Source organism: Abramis brama (assembly GCF_963993115.1).
Source record: "Abramis brama genome assembly, chromosome: 24".
In the NCBI taxonomy this organism is placed as follows: domain Eukaryota; kingdom Metazoa; phylum Chordata; class Actinopteri; order Cypriniformes; family Leuciscidae; genus Abramis; species Abramis brama.
In genome coordinates, this window is record NC_139986.1 from 776,742 (window position 1) to 791,088 (window position 14,347).

A 14,347-nucleotide genomic window follows, 5' to 3' on the forward strand; every position below is an offset into this window, starting at 1 on the left:
TCACGCTGTGTCCGATCCATTCTGCTATTAAAATATCAAACTTACCATCTTGCCTGCTTCGTTTGTACGAAACCTGACAATACTGATAACCACCATAATTATACAGGTGGTAAAAAAGAAAAGCACATGATGATTTAAAGTACACCATTAGTTTTCCACAAACTGAGGCACATGTTAATATAAAGAAGGTGAACAGTGTCATACACACAAATACAAAACACCATCATGGTGACACGCACACGACTCCAAATAATGCCATAAACATTCATTAAACAATATATGATGTAATGAGATAAACCCCAAATGTACATAGCTGATAACAAAAACTAAGAAGAAACATAATTATTTAAATGAAATGGCATCAAATGTGAAGTGTCACGCAGGGAATTCTGGGAATGTCAATTTAGAGAAACAAGAACAGAAAAAAGAGACGAGCAGAAACACAAGAACTACAACTTCAGCCACAGCCTTAGATGAAATCAACTGAAGATAAAAAACATTAAATCTCTGAAGATCTCAGCAGAGGATTAAACAACTCCACAAACAGCATTACCAGCTTCACTTATTACTAACCAGACTGACTTTATTTCTGTCATACATCTACAGTTCTGTTTGAGAATTAACAGAGATGATTTGATTGTTTCATTTGAAGTCACCATGATGGTGATCGGTGTTCACTTTAGTTGGTCTCTTGACCCTTTTTTTTTATTATTCAAAGCATTATTTATTTTATAAAGGTATTTGTAAAGGTAAAAATGCACTTGAAAAAATCGATTTAAAGGGGGCAAATATTGTCCTATACTGAAAAAGGTGTGAGTGAAGAGTGGGGGTACGCAGAAGGATATTAAAGCCTCTTGGGGTACAACTCTAAAAAGTTTGAGAACCACTGGGACTGGGTTAAGGAATAGAACAAAATAAACATCAAAGCACAATAAACATACCAAGGGCAGAAAGTAGGCCTAATACTCCCATGGTTACCAGACTATTGAAACCGGCTGAATATGACAGCCCTACCTAAGATATTTTTCACCAGCCGCCACTGTCCCCATCACTATGTAGAAGTGAACAGCTCTTGTTATAGCGCCACCGGTGGTCGTTCAGTGAACTGCAGGAGCTCGTAACACACAACAGACTCAACGGGATTCAAGACCCCAATATTCTCATGGAGAAGATCTTTTTCAGTCTTCGCTTAGAAGTAAAAAGAAGTTATAAATAGCTTTGCAGTGATATACTGTTAACGAACATAGTGATGCTGCTGAGAGCGACGGTTATATGAATATGTAAATATGTGCTGCACGTTCCTCTCAGTATGAAATAGACACAATGAAAATGAGAAAGCAACGGTTCAGAAAGCATCAGATCGCAGTGATGTGGATGTTTGATCAGATCTGAGATTCACCAGCATCATAACGGCAGATGAGCTCATTAAATCACACTGTTGTGATAGTTTGATTATATGAGACTATATAGATCTATATGTGAGTCTATAGTTTGAATGAATCTCTTTTCTTTGCATGAATCATTGACGTTACAGTAAGGCTTTTAGGTTTAAGGCTTTCATCTAGGAGTCGGGGAAGGTCTCGTTCTTTAAGTTTCCTTACAAGCTGTTCAAACAGTGGCAAAAAACAAAACAAAAAAACAGTTACTGTAATACATGAAAATTCTTACATAAAGCCCTTCTAAAGAGCATCAGTAGATTATTTGCAGGTCTAATATTGAATTGAAAGTAGTATGAGGAACTACTAATGTTCTTATGAGTATTTATGGCTATACTGGACATCACTGGAGAGTTATACATTTAGTAAGTTTTATTTCACTGGAGACATATATATATATATTTAAAAAGATATATCCCTCTTAAAGTGTTGTATAAGTTTCAACATTGAACCCAGGTCTTATCTGCAACAGATCTGATCATAAAGCAATATCATCTCATCTTTGATCATATCTGCAGGATGTTCTCTTATAACACAAAAGGTTTCTGAGATACGCAGGAAGGAACAACAGCAGCGCTCATGCAGATCATCTCAAATATAACATGAATATGCTCTTGCATTAGTTTTTCTCCACTAAAATATGAACTATTATGATGTGCATTGTGAGGAGAAAGTGTTCAAACGATGTCAAGTGTATAGTGTTTGCACACAGACTGAAGTTAACAACGGCTCACACAAGCTGTGAAAACTGTTTCACCCTATTCTCTAGAGAGAAATAAATATAGTCCTGCTAAGATCGGCTCGTTCTCACTCAGTCAGCATGATGAAGACGACTCTGCTAGTTATGTTCCTTGTCACACACTCTTCAGGTACGACAAAAACTCAATTATACGCCGTTTTCTGACTGATTTTGTCTCAAGAGAAATTCCTGTCTCTCCGTCTGGAATTTTGGGAATGTGTGTTGAAGTCAGTGCTGATATAGTGTGTGTAATAACAAGCTTTTGGGCACAATTCATCTATATTTTAGCTGTTGTAAACATACATTTTTTCTTTTCATATTCAACACCATCAACTTGACAAGAACTAGCAGTGTTAATGTTTAAGGGTCATGTTACAAGTATATTTTTATCTACTGTATACATGATTGTGTTTTCAACTGAAACCAAACCGAAAAGGCGCATCTTAACTAAGAAGAATTATATTATCATAAGTTTAGCATATATTTTATGTTGGTTATTTCATAGATGGATCATTGATTCAACATATATAGCTATGTATAGCTCAGAATAACCTCAGACATTAGAAACATTTCAGCAGTTATGACCTGTGTCCCTTTCTGTCAGATGTTTAATCAGAAATAAAAACACCGAAAACATAAACATAAGCAAAGCATAAGCGGGTTCTTAGTTAATTTGTGATTCAGTTTGATTCGTTCTTAGTGAATCATTTGGAGCAGATTCTCCAGTCGACCAAATGATTTTTAGCCATGTAATGCGTTTAATATTGAGCCCATAATATTGAGTAACATTATAACATGGATGGGAATAGGCATATATGCAGATGAGCTCATGCACACTGAAACAAGGCGTTGTAAGCCTAACATTTAATTTTTCACTTCAGCTTTATATACAGTGAGGAAAATAAATATTTGAACACCCTGCTATTTTGCAAGTTCTCCCACTTGGAAATCATAGAGGGGGCTGAAATTTTCATCGTAGGTGCATGTCCACTGTGAGAGACATAATCTAAAAAAAAAAAAATCCAGAAATCACAATGTATGATTTTTTAACTATTTATTTGTATGATACAGCTGCAAATAAGTATTTGAACACCTGTCTATCAGCTAGAATTCTGACCCTCAAAGACCTGTTAGTCTGCCTTTAAAATGTCCACCTCCACTCCATTTATTATCCTAAATTAGATGCACCTGTTTGAGGTCGTTAGCTGCATAAAGACACCTGTCCACCCCATACAATCAGTAAGAATCAAACTACTAACATGGCTCACCTCGTGGGGTCTCAATGATCCTAAGAAAGGTGAGAAATCAGCCCAGAACTACACGGGAGGAACTGGTCAATGACCTGAAAAGAGCTGGGACCACCGTTTCCAAGGTTACTGTTGGTAATACACTAAGACGTCATGGTTTGAAATCATGCATGGCACGGAAGGTTCCCCTGCTTAAACCAGCACATGTCAAGGTCTTAAGTTTGCCAATGACCATTTGGATGATCCAGAGGAGTCATGGGAGAAAGTCATGTGGTCAGATGAGACCAAAATAGAACTTTTTGGTCATAATTCCACTAAACGTGTTTGGAGGAAGAAGAATGATGAGTGCCATCCCAAGAACACCATCCCTACTGTGAAGCATGGGGGTGGTAGCATCATGCTTTGGGGGTGTTTTTCTGCACATGGGACAGGGCGACTGCACTGTATTAAGGAGAGGATGACCGGGGCCATGTATTGCGAGATTTTGGGGAACAACCTCCTTCCCTCAGTTAGAGCATTGAAGATGGGTCGAGGCTGGGTCTTCCAACATGACAATGACCCGAAGCACACAGCCAGGATAACCAAGGAGTGGCTCTGTAAGAAGCATATCAAGGTTCTGGCGTGGCCTAGCCAGTCTCCAGACCTAAACCCAATAGAGAATCTTTGGAGGGAGCTCAAACTCCGTGTTTCTCAGCGACAGCCCAGAAACCTGACTGATCTAGAGAAGATCTGTGTGGAGGAGTGGGCTAAAATCCCTCCTGCAGTGTGTGCAAACCTGGTGAAAAACTACAGGAAACGTTTGACCTCTGTAATTGCAAACAAAGGCTACTGTACCAAATATTAACATTGATTTTCTCAGGTGTTCAAATACTTATTTGCAGCTGTATCATACAAATAAATAGTTAAAAAATCATACATTGTGATTTCTGGATTTTTTTTTTTTAAATTATGTCTCTCACAGTGGACATGCACCTACGATGACAATTTCAGACCCCTCCATGATTTCTAAGTGGGAGAACTTGCAAAATAGCAGGGTGTTCAAATACTTATTTTCCTCACTGTAAAATCTTTAGTGTAATAATAATTGTATTATTTTTCTTTGCACAGGAACTCAATCTATTCTTACAGTCAGTAAAATATCTGTTCAAAAACATCAAACCATCATAATCCCTTGTTTATACGATCAGAAATATGTCAGTGAGCATAAATATGTGAGTTCTGGAGGTGTTTGGCCCTTCAGTCGTGAAGTAAAACACAACAGAATGTCTTTTGAGGACAACCAGACAGAGAAGGTGTTTACGGCCACGCTGAGGAGCGCTGAGGAGAGCGACACCGGCTCATACTGGTGTGCCATCAGCACTTCTGGATCCGATCCTCACGCACATCTTTACTTGGAGGTTATTAAAGGTATTTTGAGTATTTTATTTTGTGTATCTAAATCTATCCATGTGTTTCCAATGGCAGCTTGTTTATCCCACAGAATAAAAAATAGGTAACTGTATTTGTATCTCTCAATAATTTTTTCTCACAATTTCACAATTCTGACTTTTTATCCTCACAATTATGAGATATAGTATAAATAAATATAATATACATTTTTAAGCTCGCAATTATGAATTTATATCTTACAAATCTAACTTTCATGAATTTCTTGCAATTCTGACTTTCTTGTAATTGCAACATTATAGTATCTCGCAATTCTGACTTTATATCTCGCAATTCTGACTTTATATCTCGAAATTCTGACTTTATGACACAAAATTCTGACTTTATATCTCGCAATTCTGACTTTATATCACGCAGTTCTAACTTTATATCTCAAAATTCTGACTTTATATCTCGCAAATATGACTTTATATCTCGAAATTCTGACTTTATATCTCGCAATTTTGACTTTATATCACGCAATTCTGACTTTATATCACGCAATTCTGACTTTATATCTTGCAATTGTGAGTTTATATCTCGAAATTCTGACTTTTTATCTCGCAATTCTGACTTTATATCTTGCAATTGTGAGTTTATATCTCGAAATTCTGACTTTTTATCTCGCAATTCTGACTTTATATCTTGCAAATGTGAGTTTATATCTCGAAATTCTGACTTTTTAACACACAATTCTGACTTTATATCTCACAATTCTGACTTTATATGTTGCAATTCTGACTTTATATCTCGTAATTTTGACTATATCTCACAATTCTGACTTTATATCTCGAAATTCTGACTTTATATCTCGCAATTCTGACTTTATATCTCGCAATTCTGACTTTATATCACGAAATTCTGACTATATTTTGCGAAATTCTGACTTTATATTTTGCGAAATTCTGACTTTATATCACGCAATTCTGACTTTATATCACGCAATTCTGACTTTATATTTTGCGAAATTCTGACTTTATATCTCGGAATTCTGTTTTTATATATCTCAATAATGACTTTATATCTCGAAATTCTGACTTTATATCTTGCAATTCTGACTTTATATCTCGAAATTCTGACTTTATATCTTGCAAATATGACTTTATATCACGCAATTCTGACTTTATATCTCTAAATTCTGACTTTATATCTCGCAATTCTGACTTTATATCACGCAATTCTGACTTTATATCACGCAATTCTGACTTTATATAACGCAATTCTGACTTTATATCATGCAATTCTGACTTTATATCTCGAAATTCTGACTTTATATCTCGCAATTTTGACTATATCTCACAATTCTGACTTTATATCTCACAATTCTGACTTTATATCTCGCAATTCTGACTTTATATTTTGCGAAATTCTGACTTTATATCTCGCAATTCTGACTTTATATCTCGGAATTCTGTTTTTATATATCTCAATAATGACTTTATATCTCGAAATTCTGACTTTATCTTGCAATTGTGAGTTTATATCTCGCAAATCAGACTTTATCTTGCAATTGTAACTTTATCTCAAAATTCTGACTTTATCTTGCAATTGTGACTTTATATCTCGCAATTCAGAGTTTTTTTCTCAGAATTGCGCCTTTTTATCTTGCAGTTGCAAAGATTGCAAAAAACTTATCTTGCAGTTTTTTATCAGCTTGCAAAAAAGCTTCCATAGTTTTCTACGTGTCATATTCCAGAATGTACAAATTTAGACATGAATTATCAAGAAAAACATGCATGTGTCTCTGACGTTTAGTGTGACCTGTCCAGGTAAAGCCCAGCTCCAGGTGTCGAGTCAGAGCGTGTCCGGCTACGAGGGAGGGAACGTGACCGTCGTCTGTCACGGAGCTTCACAGTGGTGTCAGATCGGAGGCTCGTGTGTTGAGAGAGATGAAGAAAGCTCGGATCAAACTCATGTCAGTGGTGACGGTGAGGCTCTGAATGTGAGCTTGAGCGAGCTGAAGATAGAGGACAGTGGATGGTACTTCTGCTCCGATGGGAAATACCAGATGCCAGTTCATATTAGCGTGAGGAAGATCCCATATACAAGACGAGTTACTGTTCACTATACAGGCCACACCACAGCATTCAGCCAAGACAAGTAAGAGGCACACTGGGGACATTTAATATAATATTCTACAATAATATTGATCTGCCTGCATTGACACCATTATATGAGAACTGATCTGAGCTGGGCGATGACATCATGGTTTTCTCCAGAGCGGTTATATATATATATAAATGAACTAAATTAATAACTTTTTTACATCAAAATTGAAACATTACTGAACTTACTTTAGCTGGACTATGACACTATTTTCTTCTGGAAACAAACTTTGTTGCATTATTTTCCTGATATCTCGGTAAAGATGCTTTGAAACAGTCTGTATTGTAAAAAGTGCTATATAATTAAAGATGTCTTGACTTGAGATTAGTCCACGTGTGTTCAGTCCTCCTGACACACTCCTGCACCTCTGACTCCTGTTTCAGCTTGATGCCGGGTCTGAAGAGTCTCCTGTGGCGGGTTGTTCTGGGAGCGGTGCTGCCCGTCATCTTCGCTGTGGCTGTGCTTATGATCAGAGGACACATTAGAAGAAGTGAGAGAGTCAGAATATTTGATCAGAGACAGTAGAATATGTGCACTATTACATGTGTGTGTTTCTGCAGAACGAAGAGCTGGAGCTGCAAATCCGTCTGAAGGCGTGAGCGATCAACAGGAGCCCGACGTAAGTGACCGCTCATTGCCATCATGTTAGTAAACTCACAGATTCTCATCTTCTTCCGCTTATCCGGGGATTCTCATCCCAGCCGCTTCACACTCGGCTGCAAACTTTCCCAGCTCATGCTGATGGTCCTGGTCTGAGGCCAGCACGACAACATCATCCGCAAAAAGCAGAGACGAAATCGTGTGGTCCCCAAATCTGACACCCTCCGGCCCCTGGCTGCACCTAGAAATTCTGTCCATAAAAATTATGAACAGAACCGGTGACAAACGGCAGCCCTGTCGGAGTCCAACACGCACCAGGAACAAGTCTGACTTACTGCCAGCAATGCGAACCAAGCTCCTGCTCCAGTCGTACAGGGACCAGACAGCCCTTAGCAAAGGGCCCCGGACCCCATACTCCCAGAGCACCCTCCACAGGACGCCACGAGGGACACAGTCGAATGCCTTCTCCAAATCCACAAAGCACATGTGGACTGGTTGGGCAATCTCCCATGAACCCTCCAGCACCCTGTAGAGGGTATAGAGCTGGTCCAGTGTTCCACGACCGGGATGAAAACCACACTGTTCCTCCTGAATCCGGGGTTCTACTATCGGCCAAGTTCTCCTCTCCAGTACCCTGACATAGACTTTCCCGGGGAGGCTGAGAAGTGTGATCCCCCTGTAGTTGGAACACACCCTCCGGTCCCTCACACCCTCTTAAAAAGAGGGACCACCACCCCGGTCTGCCAGTCCAGAGGCACTGTCCCCGACTGCCACGCGATGCTGCAGAGGCGTGTCAGCCAAGACAGCCCCACAACATCCAGAGACTTGAGGTACTCAGGGCGGATCTCATCCACCCCCGGTGCCTTGACTACCTCGGTGACTTCAGCTTGGGTGATGGACGAGTCCGCCTCTGCTTACTCAATGGAATTCCGCATTGGTGGAATTGAGGAGATCCTCGAAGTATTCCTTCCACCGTCCGACGACATCCCTAGTTGAGGTCAACAGCTGCCCACCTCCACTGTAAACAGCGTTGGTAGGGCACTGCTTCCCCCTCCTGAGGCGCCAGACGGCTTGCCATAATATCTTCGAGGCCAGCCGGTCCTTCTCCATGGCCTCACCGAACTCCTCCCAAGCCCGATTTTTTGCCTCCACAACCACCCGGGCTGCAGTCCGCTTGGCCTACCGGTACCCGTCAGCTGCCTCAGGAGTCCCACAGGCCAGCCAAGCCCGATAGGACTCCTTCTTCAGCTTGACGGCATCCCTTACTTCCTGGTGTCGATCACCGGGTTCAGGGATTGCCACCTCGACAGGTACCGGAGACCTTACGGCCACAGCTCCGAGTGGCCGCATTGACAATGGAGGTGGAGAACATGGTCCACTCAGACTCAATATTTCCAGACTCCCTCGGGATCCGGCCGAAGCTCCGCCGGAGGTGGAAGTTGAAGATCTCTCTGACAGGAGACTTGGCCAAACATTCCCAACAGACCCTCACAGTACGTTTGGGTCTGCCGAGTCTGTCCAGCTTCCTCCCCGGCCATCGGATCCAACTCACCACCAGGTGGTAATCAGTTGACAGCTCCGCCCCTCTCTTCACTCGAGTGTCCAAGACATACGGCCAGAGGTCAGATAAAATTACCAAAAAGTTGATTGTTGACCTCCGGCCTAGGGTGTCCTGGTGCCATGTGCACTGATGGAAACCCTTATGCTTGAACATGGTGTTTGTTATGGACAAGCTGTAACTAGCACAGAAGTCCAATAACAGAACACCACTCGGGTTCAGATCAGGGGGGCCGTTCCTCCCAATCACGCCCCTCCAGGTGTCACTGTCGGAGCTCTTTCCAGCACCCCTCCCAGAGACCCCTAGAAGGCCGGGTACTCTGCACTGCCTTTCAGCCTGTAGACACACACGACAGTGAGAGACCTATCCCCGGCCCGTAGGCGCAGGGAAACGACCCTCTCGTTAACCGGGGTGAACTCCAACACATGGCGGCTGAGCTGGGGGGCTATAAGCAAACCCACACCAGCCCGCCGCCTCTCACCATGGGCAACTCCAGAGTGGTGAAGAGTCCATCCTCTCTCAAGGAGTGTGGTTCCAGAGCCCAAGCTGTGCGTAAAGGTGATCCCGACTATCTCTAGTCGGTACCTCTCAACCTCACGCACAATCTCAGGCTCCTTCCCCGCCAGTGAAGTTACGTTCCACGGATCGGGTTGTCGTCGCTCCTTCGGGCTGAGCCCGGCCGGGCCCCATGGGGGAGGCCCGGCCACCAGGCGCTCACATACAAGCCCCGGGACTGGCTCCAGGGTGGGGCCCCGGCTGCGCCATGCCGGGCGACATCACGGTCCTCGTTTTAAATTTCTTCATAGAGGATTAATGAACCGCTCTAAGTCTGACCCGTCACCTAGGACCTGTTTGCCTTGGGAGACCCTACCAGGGGCATATAGCCCCGGACAACATAGCTCCCAGGATCATTCGGATACTCAAACCCCTCCACCACGGTCAGGTGGCAGTTCAAGGAGGGGAAATCACAGATTCTGATCACTGTTATTAATAATAATAATGTATATATATATTTCTTTTTTTACAGGGAAATGGGAGAAACGAGGAGGTTGCATGTAATAGTATCTATGAAAAGAGTGAAATTAAACAAAACATTCAGGTAATTTTTTATCAAATTTGTAGCATACCTACTTGCACTTTGAACTGTGTTGTTGTTGTTGTTCTTCTTATTAATTTACTTATTAATTTTATTTTAAATAGGGAAATGAGAAAAACGAGGTTACATGTGAAAATCTCTATGAAAAGACTGAAATCAAGCAAAACATGCAGGTCATTTTCTATAACATTTGTAGCATTCGTCTGCTTGCTCTATAAGTTGCTGTTATTATTATTATTAATTTATTTATTTATACATTTTATTTTTAATAGGGAAATGATATATACGAGCAGGTTACACGTGACGATATCTATGAAATCATGACTGGTGGAAATACACAAAACATTCAGGTAATTTTTGATCTGCTTGAACTACAAACTGCTGTTGTTATTGTTATTATTATTAATGTATTCATACATTTCATTCTAAACAGGGAAATGAGAAACACAGCAAGGTTGAAGATCTTTATGAAATCATGACTGGATTTAAACAAATCATCCAGGTATTATTTTTATAATATTTGTTGATACAGTAATGAAAGTACAGTAATATGCAGTTATATAAATTACTTTACAGTGTATTAATGTGGCTTCATGTAAACCTAACTCTATTTTCTGTTTTGTTTTGTTTTTGTGTTCTCATGTGCTGTTGTAGCTTCCTGAAATGGATAATAAAAACATATATGAATCTATGGTCAGAAAAGTGAAATAGTTATATAAGCAGACGTAATCTTTTTATGATGTTCTTGTCCTTTGTGTTGATCAGAGTTATGAAAGCGGATGTGAAGTACAGCAATATGTTTAGTTGCATTCAGCCCTTTGTTTCTGTGATGTGAAAAATAAATAATGTGAAGATTGTTTTTGTTTTTTAACCTATATTAAGTTCCAGGTCAATCTGAAACACAAAGATGTTTTTCTTGAAGTTGTCTTACTGTTTCTCAGTTATGGTACAGTCTCGACACGTTGAGCTGTTGATAAAAAATGTGAACGAAATTTCTATTATTGTGATGTGATTTTATGGTATTTTTTTTTTAATGTAATTTTGCTGTGATTTGAACCCATGATCTTAGCGTTGCGAGAGCCTGTTCTACTGTTTAAGCACATAAACAAATATAAATGTTTAATTTAAAATAATAAAATATTTACATTTTGTGAAAAACAAATAAAAAAATTGTTCAATGCTGTTTTATAAACCATATGTTCTCCTGTTTACTTTTTTTGTTTTTCTTTTCTTTTTTTTTTTGGTGAATTGTATTGAATCCAATTAGGGTCATTTTCACCTGGAACATAACAATCAAACACAGAATTTTAGCATAATTAAGTTGGCTTGAGAAAGCCAACTTACTGAAATCCTATTTAAACTTATTATTATTCTTCTGAGACTAAAAAATCTGACTCTAACTCCTCCTAGAGCTTTAACTCTACATACTCCAAACTCGGGTCAGACCTTCAGACTGTTCTGACTTAGTGTGCTATATCTTTTCAGACTGATTTGACTTTCAGTTTTCTTAAAAATTAATATTAAAAACCATAAAAATCCCATAGACTTTCATTGCAGACTGCTCAAAATGAGCCAAGACTACGGTGGCCCATTAGTGCACAAACACAAAAACTCAAATCTAAAATCCCTGAAGCCCTAGACTCAATTAAACTACTATTCTATGTACTAATTCACTTTACTATCTATCTATCTATCTATCTATCTATCTATCTATCTATCTATCTATCTATCTATCTATCTTCAAACTATTTTATCTATCTTCAAACCTTATCTATCTATCTATCTATCTATCTATCTATCTATCTATCTATCTATCTATCTATCTATCTATCTATCTATCTATCTTCAAACCTTATCTATCTATCTATCTATCTATCTATCTATCTATCTATCTATCTATCTATCTTCAAACCTTATCTATCTATCTATCTATCTATCTATCTATCTTTCTTTTTAACTAACTAATATATCTTTCTTTCTTTCATTCTAACTAATCTATCTTTCTAACTAATCTATCTTTCTAGCTAATCTATCTTTCTTTCTAACTAATATGTCTTTCTTTCTTTCATTCTAATTAATCTATCTTTCTTTTTTTCTAACTAATCTATATTTCTATCTAATCTATCTTTCTTTCTAACTAATCCATCTTTCTTTCTTTTTAACTAACTAATCCATCTTTCTTTCTTTCGAAACTAATATATCTTTCTTTCATTCTAACTAATCTTTCTTTCTTTCTTTCTTTCTTTCTTTCTTTCTTTCTTTCTAACTATTCTTTCTATCTAATCTATCTTTCTATCTAATCCATCTTTCTTTCTTTCTTTCTTTCTATCTTTTTTCTAACTAATCTTTCTTTCTTTCTAAATAATTAATTGTTCTTTCGTTCTAACTAATCTATTTTCTTTCTTTTTAACTAATCCATCTTTCTTTTTCTTTTTCTTTCTTTCTTTCTTTCTAACTAATACATCTCTTTCTTACTAATCCATCTTTCTTTATTTCTAACCAACTAATCCACTGTTCATTCTTTCTTTCATTCTAGCTAATCTATCTTTCTTTCTAACTAATCCATCTTTCTTTCTTTCTTTCTTTCTATCTTTTTTCTAACTAATCTTTCTTTCTTTCTTTCTTTCTTTCTTTATAACTAATCAATTGTTATTTCTTTCTTTCTAACTAATCTATTTTTCTTTCTTTCTAACTAATCCATCTTTCTTTCTTTCTTTCTATCTTTTTTCTAACTAATCTTTCTTTCTTTCTTTCTTTATAACTAATCAATTATTTCTTTCTTTCTAACTAATCTATTTTTCTTTCTTTTTAACTAATCCATCTTTCTTTCTTTCTGACTAATCCATCTTTCTTTCTTTCTAAATAACTAATCCACCTTTCTTTCTTTCTTTCTTTCTTCCTAATCTTTTCTTTCTTTCTTTCTTTCTTTCTTTCTTTCTTTCTTTCTTTCTTTCTTTTTTTAAACTAATCTTTCTTTCTTTCTTTCTTTCTTTCTTTCTTTATAACTAATCAATTGTTATTTCTTTCTTTCTAACTAATCTATTTTTCTTTCTTTCTAACTAATCCATCTTTCTTTCTTTCTTTCTATCTTTTTTCTAACTAATCTTTCTTTCTTTCTTTCTTTATAACTAATCAATTATTTCTTTCTTTCTAACTAATCTATTTTTCTTTCTTTTTAACTAATCCATCTTTCTTTCTTTCTGACTAATCCATCTTTCTTTCTTTCTAAATAACTAATCCACCTTTCTTTCTTTCTTTCTTTCTTCCTAATCTTTTCTTTCTTTCTTTCTTTCTTTCTTTCTTTTTTTAAACTAATCTTTCTTTCTTTCTTTCTTTCTTTCTTTCTTTATAACTAATCAATTGTTATTTCTTTCTTTCTAACTAATCTATTTTTCTTTCTTTCTAACTAATCCATCTTTCTTTCTTTCTTTCTATCTTTTTTCTAACTAATCTTTCTTTCTTTCTTTCTTTCTTTATAACTAATCAATTATTTCTTTCTTTCTAACTAATCTATTTTTCTTTCTTTTTAACTAATCCATCTTTCTTTCTTTCTGACTAATCCATCTTTCTTTCTTTCTAAATAACTAATCCACCTTTCTTTCTTTCTTTCTTTCTTTCTTCCTAATCTTTTCTTTCTTTCTTTCTTTCTTTCTTTCTTTCTTTTTTTAAACTAATCTTTCTTTCTTTCTTTCTTTCTTTCTTTCTTTATAACTAATCAATTATTTCTTTCTTTCTAACTAATCTATTTTTCTTTCTTTTTAACTAATCCATCTTTCTTTCTTTCTGACTAATCCATCTTTCTTTCTTTCTAAATAACTAATCCACCTTTCTTTCTTTCTTTCTTTCTTCCTAATCTTTTCTTTCTTTCTTTCTTTCTTTCTTTCTTTCTTTCTTTCTTTCTTTCTTTCTTTTTTTAAACTAATCTTTCTTTCTTTCTTTCTTTCTTTCTTTCTTTCTTTATAGCTAATCAATTGTTATTTCTTTCTTTCTAACTAATCTATTTTTCTTTCTTTCTAACTAATCCATCTTTCTTTCTTTCTTTCTATCTTTTTTCTAACTAATCTTTCTTTCTTTCTTTCTTTATAACTAATCAATTATTTCTTTCTTTCTAACTAATCTATTTTTCTTTCTTTTTAACTA

The 14,347-nt window shown here is 37.2% G+C and overlaps 1 protein-coding gene across 1 annotated transcript; it reads left to right on the top strand.

Annotated features, from left to right (window-relative positions):
• Nucleotides 1-2,221: 2,221 nt before the first annotated feature.
• On the top strand, nt 2,222-11,421 carry LOC311075755 (uncharacterized protein). Its single transcript, XM_084103340.1, has 10 exons — nt 2,222-2,305; nt 4,530-4,829; nt 6,617-6,947; nt 7,337-7,443; nt 7,514-7,572; nt 10,139-10,210; nt 10,312-10,380; nt 10,480-10,557; nt 10,641-10,709; nt 10,862-11,421. The coding sequence occupies exons 1-10, from the start codon at nt 2,257-2,259 to the stop codon at nt 10,916-10,918; spliced, it is 1,191 nt and encodes a 396-aa protein (XP_083959466.1). The 5' UTR covers nt 2,222-2,256; the 3' UTR covers nt 10,919-11,421.
• The last annotated feature ends 2,926 nt before the right edge of the window (nt 11,422-14,347 follow it).

Bases quoted from the DNA above. Each gene is read 5' to 3' on its own strand.
- LOC311075755 (XM_084103340.1), top strand. From the start codon at position 2,257: ATGATGAAGACGACTCTGCTAGTTATGTTCCTTGTCACACACTCTTCA. The intron at 4,830-6,616 runs GTATTTTGAGTA...TGACCTGTCCAG, and splicing joins TTACTTGGAGGTTATTAAAG to GTAAAGCCCAGCTCCAGGTG. The intron at 10,710-10,861 runs GTATTATTTTTA...GTGCTGTTGTAG, and splicing joins GATTTAAACAAATCATCCAG to CTTCCTGAAATGGATAATAA.